Raw genomic sequence first — 14183 nt, forward strand, 5'->3', positions numbered from 1 at the left:
AGACTTCAACTATTTGTAAACCAAATAGAAATGCACTTTAAAATTATTTCTATAAATCACTGTGAATTATCCAAAAGCATTTAAAAAAAGACAGACAAAATTATGTACCTGCTTAATAAATAGAAATGTCTTTCAAAGTGGTTGGGGTCATGGATGAGGTCTTGGGGTAGCAGGTAGAAAGAGGGTGAATGACAGGTGCACCTTAAGGACACCCAGAGGGACTGGAGAAGAGATTAATGGGAGGATGAAACTTAAATTCAAATTTCTCCATGTCACGTGTATGAGAAACCAAATTTCTCATCGAATAACTGCGTACATTAACTCCTTTGTTGCCCAGACATAGATCAGGTGACGACCATGACAGGCACCTGAGAGTGTTAGGCACCATCTCCTCCTTATCTCATAGAATCCCCCAAATTAACTTTACTGGGTCAAATTTTAAGCACACATATTCTAGTTCTCCTGTGCGAAATGAAAGGTTGATTAATATTATTTTAATTTCAGTGTCTATTTCCCTTGGTGTGGACGCTATTTGAATGTAGCAGAAGGGCAAGCAATGATGGAGTGAATTCCCAAGATCTAATTATGGTGGTAATTCTCCTTAATATTAATTTACAGATACTCTGCTGTTATAATTCAAATATTCTCTTATAATCCATGGAGCTTAAGCATAACCCTGGTTCCTAATGAGTAGGATGTAAATGATATTCCTGGTCCTACAAATGGCTCGCTGAGGAACCGAGATTGACCACAGTACTTCTATCCTTGGTTTCCTTGCATATACATTGAGGATAACTGTGGTTTGCTAGAATGGATGTACTCAAATTAATAAAGCCCCTTATAAATCTAATATATTCTCATCAATGAATTTTCTCTCTGTAAAGCCTGGTAGGCTAGATTTCCTCTCTATGGTACACCCCAGGGCACAGAAAACAAAAATTCCTGAAGAGTTATATAAGAGTTTGGATGGCATGATGTTTACTCTCATTCCTGCTTCATTGTTTTCTTTCTAGGAGGAATGCAGAATGAGTTTACTGAAAAGATTTCAGAAATTCTTTTGATACAGAAAAAAAATCTTTCAACATTGTCTTGAAGCTGAGTCCATTTTCCTGTGCAGCTACCCTCACGTGACTGACTATATTTTGCCAGCAGTGTCCCCCACAGCTACAATCACAAGCGTTCTTACTCAGGATGTAGCCTATTAACCAGCCTGCCTTGCTGACCAGTCCTTGGATCAAGCGAAAAATTAGCATCCATGTATAGTTTGGGGAAATAGCCATGAGAACTCCAGATGAAGCATTTATGAGGATTGTAATCAAGAGGCAGAGCTTACGGCCAAACCTGCAAGGAGAAAACAAAGAGAGGGAATGGAATTAGATTAGATTCATGAGGGTTGTAGAAAATTCACGGAAGTTATGGAACTCTAAACTAAAGTGGAGGTTATCTCTGAATGATGGACATTCAGGAGGTACAGACTGATACCCACCAAGAGAATCCGTGACTTCAGGTCAGTTCCATCAAGACTTTGCACCAGGGCACTATGTATAAACTTGAAGCCCAGTGAGGCCCATTCACCCTGGGCTGGAGCACCTCTCAGCCCCCACTGGGGAGGGTACGTGGGGAGGGGGTGATTCTTCAGGCCACCTAGAGCTGAATGCCCCAAGGGCCCGTCTAGGGCTTCTGTCATCACATGAGCTGGGCCTTTGCACCAACAGTCTCAACTAGTTGCCCACTGAGGAGCTTTTGCTTTAGAAAAAACAAAATTCCATGTTCAATGTATTTCCCCATCCATTTTCAACACTGCCTTTGGACTTCATGGTATTTGTGTGTCTCCTTGGAAACAGTCTTTTGTGTGGCGCTGTCATCATCTCACCTGTTGCCATCCCATAGGCCTTTGCCATGGAGTACCTTAGCAGGATTGCTCCCGCACATTTTATTTGAGACTTGGGTCCCATCGGTTTAGGGACCTGGAGAGTGTCTCAGTGCACAGAGTAGATGGAAACGTGGAAACCTGGGTTTAACCTTGGCCTTACCGCTGACTGGGATGTCGGGCGAGTTACGCAGCCTTTCTCAGTTTCTTCATCTGGAGAAGAGCTATCTGACCCAGCCTGACCAGGGGATTAAGTGCGGTATTACACCTAAAGAGCTTCGCACCCAGCCCTCCTCCCTCCCTCCGTTTGCGAAGCTGCCTCTCAGAAAGCTGACTTGAAGTTCAGTCTCTTTTTTCCACATTTCATCATGTCCTCTTGGTTTTGTTCTAAAAGACACCCTAACTAGCTGTTAGTGGATATTTAAAAAATTCTTCATGCAAAGCGATGTTTTCTTTAATTTTTGTTTATCCACTTCAAACTGAAGGTCAGTAGCGCTGCCACGTCATTAGCAGTGCACGTTTGATGCGGCTGGACATTTGTTAATTGCTGCTCTTCCTTTAGGCAATTTGTGCTCTAGTGACCATTTCAATACTAACTGACCATTTGAAAAGAATCCACAACATTGTTAACAATTACTTGGGATTATTAATGCTTTAAATCTGAAATTTAAAGATCAAGCAGTCTCATTAGTAATTAATGTAAACTGCTAAACTTCTTAAAACCCTGTTTTGACGACATCATTTTAAAATTCTCAGTCAGTGGTTCCCCACTCTAAACATGTACCCCCTGGACTTTTATCCACAGCCTTCCAAAGTCATATCAGCACAATGTTTTAGCCTTTCTTCCTGAACCTCTGCCTTTACCCTCAAAGAATTTATAAGTATGTGCTGAAGTGATAATTCTTCAACTTCCAAAGTTGACTCAGTCAAATCCCAAAGCACCATAATCATGTTCCAGTATATGGACAAAATCCCATGGCGGATGAGAGGGAACATTCACCATCTGAAACTCAGTGCGTGGAAGCCTTCAGAGAATCAAATCTACCAATGCAGAGCAGCTTCACTAGGGGACATGTTCACATAAAGACAGAATGCTATTAAAACAATAAGGCAGGGACTTCCCTGGTGGTGCAGTGGTTAAGAATTCACTTGCCAATGCAGGGGACACGGGTTCGAACCCTGGTCCGGGAAGATCCCACATGTGAGGAGCAACTAAGCCCGTGCACCACAACTACTGAGCCTGTGCTCTAGAGCCCGCAAGCCACAACTACTGAGCCCGCGTGCCACAACTACTGAAGCCCGCACACCTAGAGCTCGTGCTCCGCAACGAGAGAAGCCACCGCAATGAGAAGCCTGCGCACCACAACGAAGAGGAGCCCCTGCTCGCCGCAACTAGAGAAAGCCTGTGCGCAGCAACAAAGACCCAACACAGCCAAAAATAAATAAATAAATAAATAAATTAAATTAAATAAAAAACACACTGAGGCAGGGCTGGAAGAAATTTTGGAGATTTGGGAGAGTGGTTCGAGAACCTTCCCCCCCCTTCCTACCCTCCCACAACAGAACCACTTAAGTGGTTAAATGAAAGACGAAGAGCAAATAAAAGAGAATGGGGTGAACTCCAGGACTGCTGGCTTCAGAAGTCCTTTAGCTACCTCCTACTCAGACTGAGGTCTGGGGCTATCAGCATCACCGTCGAGTGGTTAGAAATGCAGACTCTCAGGCCCACTCCAGACCCACTGGGTCAGAATCATAATTCTAACAAAACCCCCAGGTGGTTACTATGGACGTTACCATTTGGGAAGCACTGCTTTCATTTCACTGAGCCCCTGTTTCCTTATCTGCAAACGGGATAATCAACTCTCCTTTCAAAGGCTGTTATGATCCTAAGTGAAATGTAACACACAGGGATGCCCAGTAAAATGACTGGCGCATAGTAGGTAGGGGAGAGCTAGTTTTGAAAGATTCCACAGAGTTGAGTAAGTTTGACTGCGACCCGCTGGGACTTTGATTCTGCCTTGATCTCGTTCCGCTGTGAAATCTGGGCAGTGCGGTGCTGGCTCTTGCGAGCTGATGGATAGACTTTCAGAAAATTTGTGAGCTGACTGTTAAACACAGCCATTATTAAAAATGAAAGTGCACACTTACAATAAAGTAAATTATGTTAAAAACACGTGTAATAAATATGCCAAACTTTTCTCTTCCTAATTATTTTACTGCGTTTGACCATTATCTATGCTCAGGAAGTTTTTTATGTCTATCTGTTGTAGCTGTATGGTGGAAATACCATAGAATGGTGCATCTTTCTAGCCAACTCTGTGTTCAGTGACCTCACTTTGGTAGCTTGAAATGGACCACCGTGGGGGCCTTGACAACATGGAGATCAACAAACCCTACAAACTGAGGCTTTTTCCTTCAGAGAGTCAGTTGTTAAACATTTACAAGCCTGACACTAAATTACTGACCATTAGAGTAAAAAAACCTTGAATTGGTGAGAGATTACTTTTTTGGTGTCAGGTGATTCTGAAAATCATTCTTTAGGAGATTTGAATGATGAAACAAATTAGCCATCTTACAAAAGGTTTACTTTCAAAATCTCTAGCATATATCCCCCATCTCTCCCTCCTTCTACTTGCAAAGGTGACCTTCTGAAAGTTGACTTGGTGTAAGGCTCGGTATTCTTATTATAACCTGTTCATAATGTGCTCCTGGCTTTCTTCTAAAAGACACCTTCATCAGCTATTAGGTCATATTGTTACAGGAGAGAACCAAGTCTGACTACATGTTGGATCTGTTTCTTCTACTTTAACCTTTGCTTTCTGCTGTTTTTGTCCACTAAAAGGAAACTGTCTATACATAATGGCCTGCCTCAGGGAACCCTGCCCCTCTGCCTGAATGTTAAACCAAAGTGCCTTTGTTCAGGGAAACATCCGGACCCTGTCCACCTGCCGATGGCTGCAAGGAAGAAGAAAAGAACACATCCCCTCCCTGAGGCTGGCCATTCCAGGGGACATTTGCAAAACTTATGGTGTTTTTACTTTACTTCCACATCTCCTCCCCCTCTCTGTTCTATAAAAGAAACTGGCATCCAAACCCCGATAAGATGGTTATTCTGGGGACCCTAGCCCGCCATCTTCTCGGTCTGCTGGCTTTCCGAATGAAGTCGTGTTCGTTGTCTCAACACTTCGTCTCCGACTTATTGCCCTGTCAAGTGGCAAGCAGAGTGAGCTTGGGCTCAGTAACAATATGTTTTAAATTCCTCATAGCTGACAATCTATTTTATTTAGTGTTGGTTTAATCTGTAGCATCAGATGGGTTTCCATGAGATTCTTGTTCCATTCTATAAAACCTGACAGTTATTCAGTAATAGGCATTAAATGTGCAATAGATAGTGTCCTCTTTGGACCCGTAGGGTGGTTGTCTTATTACGCACCCTTACCTGCATACACAAGCAGAAGAGAAGCGGGCAGCAACCAACCAGAATTCAGACAGTTTAAGAAAAAGAAATAGAGGGATGTACACAGCTTTGGGGGGAAGAATAATGAGTAGTCAACTTTACATGGGAGATTTCAACAATAGGAGCAAAATAATGAGGTCATCTAAGAAGGTGGATAATTGACCGGGGATTTTAAGTCAGGAAGAGGATGATAACCGGTCTCCTACTCTGAGCGGGATGGGAATAATCAACTCATTCATTTAACCAGCTGTGAAGCTCAGTCCCCTGTTCGCTCACTTCTGTGCTGGCGAGTTGAGTGTTAGAATCTGCTCCTTACATTGGAAGAGCCGGTGGAGAGGGAACCGGGAGCCAGGGGTCCAGACCGCCACACGCGGGGGGCAGGGCGGACTCCCGACCACCCTCGTCAGGCCACCTCTCAAGACTTCAGTGGTCATTTCCAAACCACCGTCCTTATTGCCAGTTCTGTGGCAATAAAAGTAAAAGCGAATGACCTTCCTCTGCACCTCACAAGCCTCTTTGCCACACAGCGTCCCAGGAGGAGCCTTTGAAGGGAGGCTGAGTAGACAGTTACAGAAGTGATGTGATGCACGGGACTGCCTCGTGACCCAGCGCCTTCACTGCCACCTTCCCTCCCTCCTGCTGCCACAGGGGGCCCCCGGCTGTGACAGTTCAGACGCCCCTGAGGGTGTGATTGATTCAGCCATCGTTATTAATCTTTAACACACTTGCAAGTTTTAATCCAGACTGTAGCCTCATCAGAGAAAATGTTCTGTCTATATCTCATATTAAGCTCACGACCTTTGGTTTATCTGTATCAAAGATATAGTTGGGGAAGGAACAAGCATAACGTGTATTTACTTTACCACTTATTTCAGAATTAAATACATATAGTTATAGCGTATAATACATTATAAAAGATTGTATATTTATTATAGAGTTATATGGCACTATCTCACTATGTGACTAATGATTAAAGAGGAGGATACTGTCCAAAATGTTGCACACGGTGCCTGAAACATGGGAAATACTCAATAAACAGTCAATATTAGGAATATTAAATAATTAGCACTGATGGCCAAATTACCTAAGGTGCTTATCAAGTATAAAGCCAACTTTTCTGTTCCTTTCCCTTTGGGGGACTCCTAACAATGTCTAATTGATCATCAACAGAGTAAAGATGCACCTTATGAGGAACTTCCAGCACAGTGAACCTGGGATTACAAAATAGTGGATAAATAAAAGACATAGGAACAGGTCGATTAGTATGAGTCACTGAAAACTGGCTCCCGGAGACACGGACCCATGTACGAGGACCACCTGCTGTACATTCCATGTGGAGACGTCTCTCCTAATCTCTCTCCAGGGACGTGACAGTATGGAAGTGGATATTTACCTCTGCCAGTGTGGAGACCCTGTTTCCCTTTCACCAAATTATATCTTAGGTTCCATACATATAATTACATCTGGCCCCAGGGCCCCAGCTCAGGAATCCTGCAACGCCACAGGCTCAGGTAAGAACAGAAGGGAGAGTCTACCTGGTTCCAGCACAGGAGAGGCAAGCGGAGGACGGGACAGAGCTCAGAGGCCCTGAAGATGCATGACCAGGTGGATGGCATGAGGCCAAAGAAAGAATTGGGATTACAATAGGGCTCAAATCCTCTATCACTCTCCCTTCTAACTGTAAGCTTCTGGATAGCCCACAAGGAAACACTGCTGCCCAGTGCTGAAACATCCCTCTATGATCCAAGAGAATTAGAAAATAGAGACATCGGTCATGCTACTCAAAGCTGTAAAGGAAATCTAAGACCGTCACGACAATTCAGGAAAGTGCGGCCTGTGTGCTCTGGGAATGCAGGGTATTCAAGCAGGGGCAGGTGAATCCAAGCGTTCTCCTTGGACTGCTTACATTCCACCACTTTTGTGCTGTACCTACCTGTCTGCTATGTAGCCGATACCCACAGAACCGATAAAAAATCCTACATTCACAGCCGACTGAAACAGGTCCAGCATCCAGGAGTTGGTACACACTAGGTTAAACTGCAAGGGGCCAGGGGTGTCCCGGGTTGGGAGGAAAAGAAAACAAAATTCTGTTAGACACAGCTCAACCCAGGGAACTCAGGAGGTATTCCTTGCATGGCACTGATGTGACTGGACGACAATAAACCAACTCTTTTCTTGCTTGTGTTAATTTTCTTTACACAACCCCGAAGATTTGTCCCGCAGTCTGTTTAGCATTCCATCTGGCAGTATGTCATCAGGCTGAACTCTGTTTTGGCTAAATGAGCTGAAATTGGGTAATTACTTATGCACAAACCATTTCTTTTTGTAATTTTATTAAATAGGTGTGTGGACACATGCAAGCATTGCCCTAAGGGAGCCAGGCTGTTCAGTGTCTCTTTAAATTAGCATCTTGCTAATAATGCCTGTTACCTTTGTCCTCACTTGGAACAGGAGGTGATGCTGGGGAGCCACAGGTGCTGGCCTGGAGGTCGGGAGAAAACCCCTTTCTAGGGCTAAGGATGAACTTTCTCACTTTGTGGCCTTGGGCAAAATTTTTCTCTGCTCTGGGCCTCAGTCTCCCATCTCTGTATGAACAATGAGATGAACCACGCTGCAAAAGCCTCTTAAAAGTTTTATGGTACTTGACCAACAGAATGTGGTGGAAGTTATACTTTGCCATTTTCTGGGTCCAGGCCTTAAGAAACAGGTAGCTTCCTGTGATGGTTAATTTCATGTGTCAACTTGACTGGATCACAGGATGCCCAGATACTTGGTTAAACATTATTTCTACTTTTTAATGATTTTGTTTAATCAAAAATCACAGACATGTTAAGCCAATGGAGGCTGGAAATAAAGAATCACTGTAGAAGAAAAAACAAGTTTTATGGTGTTAAATCTTCCCTCCTCCACATTTCACGTAACTATCAGGCCTTTTTAGATACTTCAGATGGCCCTTCTACCTTAACGCCCGTACAGAATATCTTCACGTCATCCAAGCAGTCCTCTTAAGTTAAGCCAGGCACCTGGCTTTCTTTGTATTTGCAGAATAATTTTATCCCCCCATTTTGCTTTGTCTCCAATGAAAGCAAGTCTCACTGCTATACATAAAATAGACAACTAATAAGGACTTACTGTATAGCACAGGGAACGCTACTCGATACTCTGTAATAATGGCCTATATGGGAAAAGAATGAATGTAAAAAAGAGTGGATATATGTATATGTATAACTGATTCACTTTGCTGTACACCTGACACTAACACAACATTGTAGATCAACTATATTCCAATAAAAAATTTTAAAGCAGCAAGTCTCCATTTTTTCTTTCTATTTATTGAAAAGAGCCCTCATGATTAGATGTTAATGCCAAGTGTAGTTTTTAATAAAACAATAGTACCATAGCATAAGCTCCAACCCCAAATGGTTTGATTACGGATACTTCGAGCAAATTAACAGAGAACAATTAGCCATCGAGAGAAAAGTACATTGTATCACAGTAAGGCACCCGTTCAGGTGAGTTCCATGAGGTGTCAGGTGTCCATCTATACCATGGCAGAGTGGAGGGGAAGTCAGGGCTTCCAGAAAAAGAGGAGGCTTGAAAATGTTCCCTTTCCTGGCATAACTCCCAGGAATTCTGATGTTTTTGCTTGCTTCTTACCGCTGAGACTTGCATACACTAGAATCATTATTGTCAGAATTTGAAGCTTAAACTCACCTGCTCTGACTCCAGACAAATAAGAGGCTGTATGTTTTCTTGAAAACTAGGATTTTATTTTATAATTAATTTGCTCGTTTGTTTATTTTTTATAAGATAATTTGAGTCCAAAGAGCGCACCTGGCCCTCCCTGGGTTCGTCCTTAAGAAAAACTTCACTCTTTGCTTTCTCCATCCCTTCTAAGTCCCACGATCGCCTACCTCGGTCACGACGGAGGAGCCGGGCGTGTCGTACACCCAGCCGTAGCGACAGGGGCCCAGAGGCAGGAGGCTGCTGTTGGCGGCCAGGCCGGCCAGCGGGTCCACGCAGCCGAGGGCGCTCTGGTTCCAGTCCACCTCATAGCGGCGGCACTGGCGGGGGAAGGCCTGGCCCTCGGGCCCGGGGCCCGGCACCGTGTAGTTGAGTTCCTCGGCCAGGCTCCAGCCGCATCGACGGCTCAGCTCGGGCACCCCGGGGCTCCGGCAGCGGTGGTCCGGGGTGAAGGCCAGGAAGACGATGCCCACGTAGATGGGGGCGAAGGCGGCAGAGAGCAGAGCGAGGAAGAGAAATGTTTGTTTCTGGAAAAAGTTGAATTCCCCTATGTGTTCTAGGATGTCGTCCATCGTTGGCATTATTCTGGGGAGAGAAGTCCCAGTGCTGTCTCCTGCACTGCTCAGACGCCACTGAGCAAGGCTGGGCCCAACTCAGCACAACCCCGACCAAGAGTCAAAGGGTGAGTTTATTTTAGAAAGCGACCAGCCTTTGGTCCAGACCTTTACTGGTCAGACCAACTCCCAGCCATGCACTTCCCTGGCCACGAAATTCCCCAAGCAAGTCACAGGGCAAGATGCTGTATTTATTGTAGCATCCCTCCGGTGAGTGGGTCCCTACCTCATGCTGGCCCCACAAACAACCCTTCCTCTGTACCACACGGGGAGAAATCCAAGCACTTTCACATATCACAGCCCTGTTGATCTTCTGTAGTAAACTGAGTGTCCAGGAAATTAATATATTCATATCTCACTCACACAGCTAACCTTTTAGCTAAGGTGTCGCGGGGAAACGCACACAATTTTGGCCTTGCTTGCTGAGTACGATGCGAATCATGGTCTCCTGGTCAGAGCTCTTGTCTGGATTCAAGATGTTTTGCAAATTCTATCATTGTGCTTTTTCTACAAACAACAGCCAGGGCACTCGGGGTACATGCTGGGACTGTTTGCTTTGATTTTTCCAGGATTTTATAATTCTGCTCTTTAAAGAATGACAATTTGGCATTCTTGCCTTTGAACCCTGGAACCCCTTGACCTGTTTGTGAGGCAAGAATAAAATGTTCTCCACACATGTAGGTCAAGTGTAATGCAGGCAGGAGTGGTCCCATTCTGCTGTTTTTTGGTCTTAGTCATTTCTGCCTGTGGTCAGGGGTGGAAGGGCTCTTTAGGATGGTATTGGCTGCGTCCAAACACAAGGGAAACAGGCAAACATCTTTCCTGGTGGGGAAAGGATCCTCACTGCGGTGGGCAGCTGTCACATCAGGAAGGTGGCCTGCTGATACATCTGCATATTAAAATACCAGAAATTTAATCCTGTTTTCTTCTTTTTTTCCGTTGGGGTCTGTTTTCCTGTGGGTAGAACAGCATGGGTTGAAAAGTAGTGACCCACAGAAGTCTTCCTCACCATTGCAGCTGCAAACTTTGTTTTCTTAAAAAAGCAAGAACCAGGGTGCCTCTGGGGACCTTGTCAACCTCTTCTGGGCTCTGTCAGGCTCCTGGAGGTTCTCTGCTTGGTGGTAGCAGCATGGGGGGACTCCCGCTGCCCCCCGGCCCCAGTTTGAGTTCATGGGTTCAGACTCTATAGAACCAGGAGCTGGGGGAGTATTTCTGGCACAGAGTCATGCATGCAATTCTACCTGCTGACTATTCAGTGGGGGCTAAAACAAAACAAAATAAATGAGAACTGGGTTATATTGCTGACTGTACCGGCACTGGCCAAGGCCAAGGGTGGGCCGTGGTGAGCAGGGGTCTCGGCTTCTGAGGTAATAGACTGTCACAGACTAAAAACGCCAGCCCCCGAAAGCTGTGGCTCGTCCCACAGCCATCTTGGGTAACAGGTAACAGGAAGGATTTCCGGAGCGATGAGGCCGCGGCCGGTTGCCTGAATCTGGAGACGGGTTCCGGTTCTTTGATCGGGAGCTCTCTAGAGGCAGAGAGATTTTTTCAAATAAAGATGAAAAATCATTAATAACATAAAGGACAGAGAAATAATGCCAACCAGCAAAAAGATATGGTGATATCAAGCAAGAAAAACATACGTCTAACTTCCATTTCCAGGAAAATGGAATAGATGGCCTTCTCCTTTTTCTTCCCGCTGAGCACAACTAAAATCCCAGCATGCTGCATATAAGACAATTGCCAGGACACACTGAAGAGTGGAGACAAGGAAGACTGGGCGGGGACCTCTGGGCCCAGAGAGTGACACAGTGGGCAGTTTTCCTGCTCACAACCCACACTGGGTGCTGGAGAAGCAGCAAGCCAGAAATACCAGTGGTGCCAACAAAATACCATCAAAAGTCCCAACAAAAGCCTGCTCTCTCGAGATTCCCAGGAATAAGCTGAAGCTTTTCAGTGACCCTAATGGATGTCTCATTCCTCTTTTCTTAAGGTTTTTTCTTTTTTATCAGTCTCTTGTTAGCCCCAAATCACATTGTCTCTTAAAATAATCTCATAGCTCCATAAGACGAAACACTGCCTTAAGAGTTGCTGTCTGCGATTCCGCAGTGTGATTTTGTCCTCTGAACAAGGTTGCTGAGCACCCTGAACATTATTCCCCAGTTGGAAACAATCGGCAGGACCAGGTATCACCTCATCCCACCTCTGTCAAATGTGTGGATCCCTCAACAGGATCCTCAACGCACAGCCACTGGACCTTGGAGGCTGCCAGCTTCACTGCCCGACATTCCCTGTTGATGGACAGATTCATCTTCTATATGCCTGTCCACGTGCTCTCAACCTAATGGCCTAGTTCTTGCCTCCAGAACTACCAGAACAAGACTCCTGACTGCCCGAGGTGACACCCCATCACACAATAGAGGTCTGTGCATTGCTGTGGCTGACGTGGGGAGACTGGGGCGGTCTATGGTTCCTCCCAGGAGTCCAGCATGGCCAGCTGGGGCTTCGGTCTTACTCCCCGACCTCCACCTCCAGCCTCTTCTCTGACCCCAGGTGCCTATGGCAGGAACCAGAGGAGGATCGGCAGGTGGCAGAGACCGTGACAGGGAAGAAGGGAGGAAATAAGGCGACTCACGTCTGCTGAGCATGTATTCTGCTCCAAGGAGCCTTGGAGGAGCCGTGTCTCTCCTTTAATCCAGAGACCACCCCCGTGGGGCAGGTGTGAGTGCCCCTATTTATAGAAGAGAACACTGAGGGTCAGAGTGGTTTAGGGACTTCCTCAGTGTCAGCCAGACAGCTAAGGATGAGTCAGACCCGAGGCAGGGGTGTCCCCACACCTCCGCTGCCTTTTGGCATTGGCCAGAAGTGATGTGGGACAAGGCAAGTTAAAAAGTGACCCAGGTCCTAAAACTCAGCACCTATTCCAGGGACCCAGGTTGTCCTCACTGCCCCTTACTAGGAAATTGTATAAGCACCTGCACCCTGGATTTGACTTGTTGAAATGGTCCACTTCAAGACACCAGATCTTCAATGCCATCAGCAAGAGAGCACCAGGTGAGAGGCAAGAAGAGTGTCGTTTGCCAGGGAGAAGTGATGTTGAAACTCACTGTGAATTACTTACAGTAAATGATCAGATAAGGAGAAGGCAAGACCTCAGATCACATATGGCAATCAGTTGCATGGTCATTTGACACGTTTGCATTGAAATACCAGCACAGGAGCAAAGCCCACAGCACGGCCACAATAAAACCCACCCTCCCGAGGTGACAGACCCTACAGCAAAGCCGCACAGGCGGTGAGCGAAGAACCCCAGAGAGGGAGGGAATGGAGTGGTGGGGAACCTCCAGGCTTACAGCCTGAGTCTGGTCTCCTGTGCACCAACCACTTCCTTTGTGGGGCTGCTTACACACTCAGGAGTGTGGCGAGAGGCTAATCTGATCCGATGCCGAACGATCACTTAATCCATATAATCGGGTGATTCATTGTAATGAGTGTTGGAGGTATTTCTCAATCTTCTATCAGGTTCTTTTGTAATGTAAATAAATATTGTCCCCAGATGCTATGTTCTGGAAGCACCAAGGAAGGCCAGTTGTGCCCAGGCTGACTTCTGAGCTCTCCCCACCAGAGGACAGGTGGGCAGCTAGAACTGTGAGTCCCACCCAGTAACAAGCTAGCGTCTAGGCAGTAGACACATGACTTAGAGAAAAAGTACCATGTGGCCTCCGGTCAGTGCCGCCCCGTACGTAGGTAAGCTGGAGCCCACCTGAGACCAGGATGGTTGGAAGCAGGTTGTCTCAAGGTGGTGAGGGCTGTGTGTTCTCCAGGCAAGTCACAGGGGTAATGGCAGCAGACCGGGCGGATCAGGAAGGGATAGTCCACACAACCAGAGTGTGCCCAGCCTTGCCCTAGAGCATCCGTGAGACTGGGCTGGCTCCTAACTTGTAAGCTGTTGACTATACTCGAGTCAGAGAGCTGACGAGCGGGAACGCTCAGGACCCCCCAGTGCCGTGGCTCCCTGCTGCCAGCCTCACCCACAAGACATGCCTTACCCCCCTCCCTTCCGCCTTCTCCCTCCTCGCTGTCGCCGCCACATCCTGCACTGGCCTCAGTCCTCCTCACTGCCCTGCTGCCCACCTGCGTATATTGGCCACAGCGGCAGGAGATCTGCTTTGACCCAGAATCATGAACTTGTAGAACCTCTGGATAGAGGGGCCTCAGAGGACATCAGAACTGACACTTTGATATCTCAGAAACATCTGTCCCACATGGTTTCACACACACACGTCCTGTGCAGGTGAGCCCACTCCGCTGTTAGGCATTACCGATTGCTGGAAAGATCTTCCTCATCACGCATCAGGAGTCGGCTTCCAGAATCTTCCACGCACTTGGACATTATTCTTTCTTTTGGGGTCAGATAGGTTAGGTTAAACCCTTCTTACACAGAAATTCTTGTATTGGAAGATGGCTTTCTTTGACCTCAGAATCTTCTCTTTCCAGA

The 14183-nt window shown here is 46.2% G+C and overlaps 1 protein-coding gene across 1 annotated transcript in view; it reads right to left on the reverse strand.

The window, feature by feature from the left end:
* The window catches only part of LOC111169066 (solute carrier family 22 member 2), a 30647-nt gene extending 20859 nt beyond the window's left edge, over positions 1-9788 (reverse strand). The window contains exons 1-3 of the mRNA XM_022562986.2: positions 9242-9788; positions 7261-7364; positions 1187-1341 (exon numbers count right to left, since the gene is read on the reverse strand). Coding sequence (XP_022418694.1) covers positions 1187-1341; positions 7261-7364; positions 9242-9652 — 670 coding nt within the window. The 5' untranslated portion in view covers positions 9653-9788. The remainder of the gene's footprint in view (positions 1-1186; positions 1342-7260; positions 7365-9241) is intronic.
* Between the last annotated feature and the right edge of the window lie 4395 nt (positions 9789-14183).

This window comes from Delphinapterus leucas, chromosome 12 (assembly GCF_059928025.1).
Source record: "Delphinapterus leucas isolate spDelLeu-1000000601 "Yukka" chromosome 12, BTC_Dleu_Yukka2, whole genome shotgun sequence".
In the NCBI taxonomy this organism is placed as follows: Eukaryota; Metazoa; Chordata; class Mammalia; order Artiodactyla; family Monodontidae; genus Delphinapterus; species Delphinapterus leucas.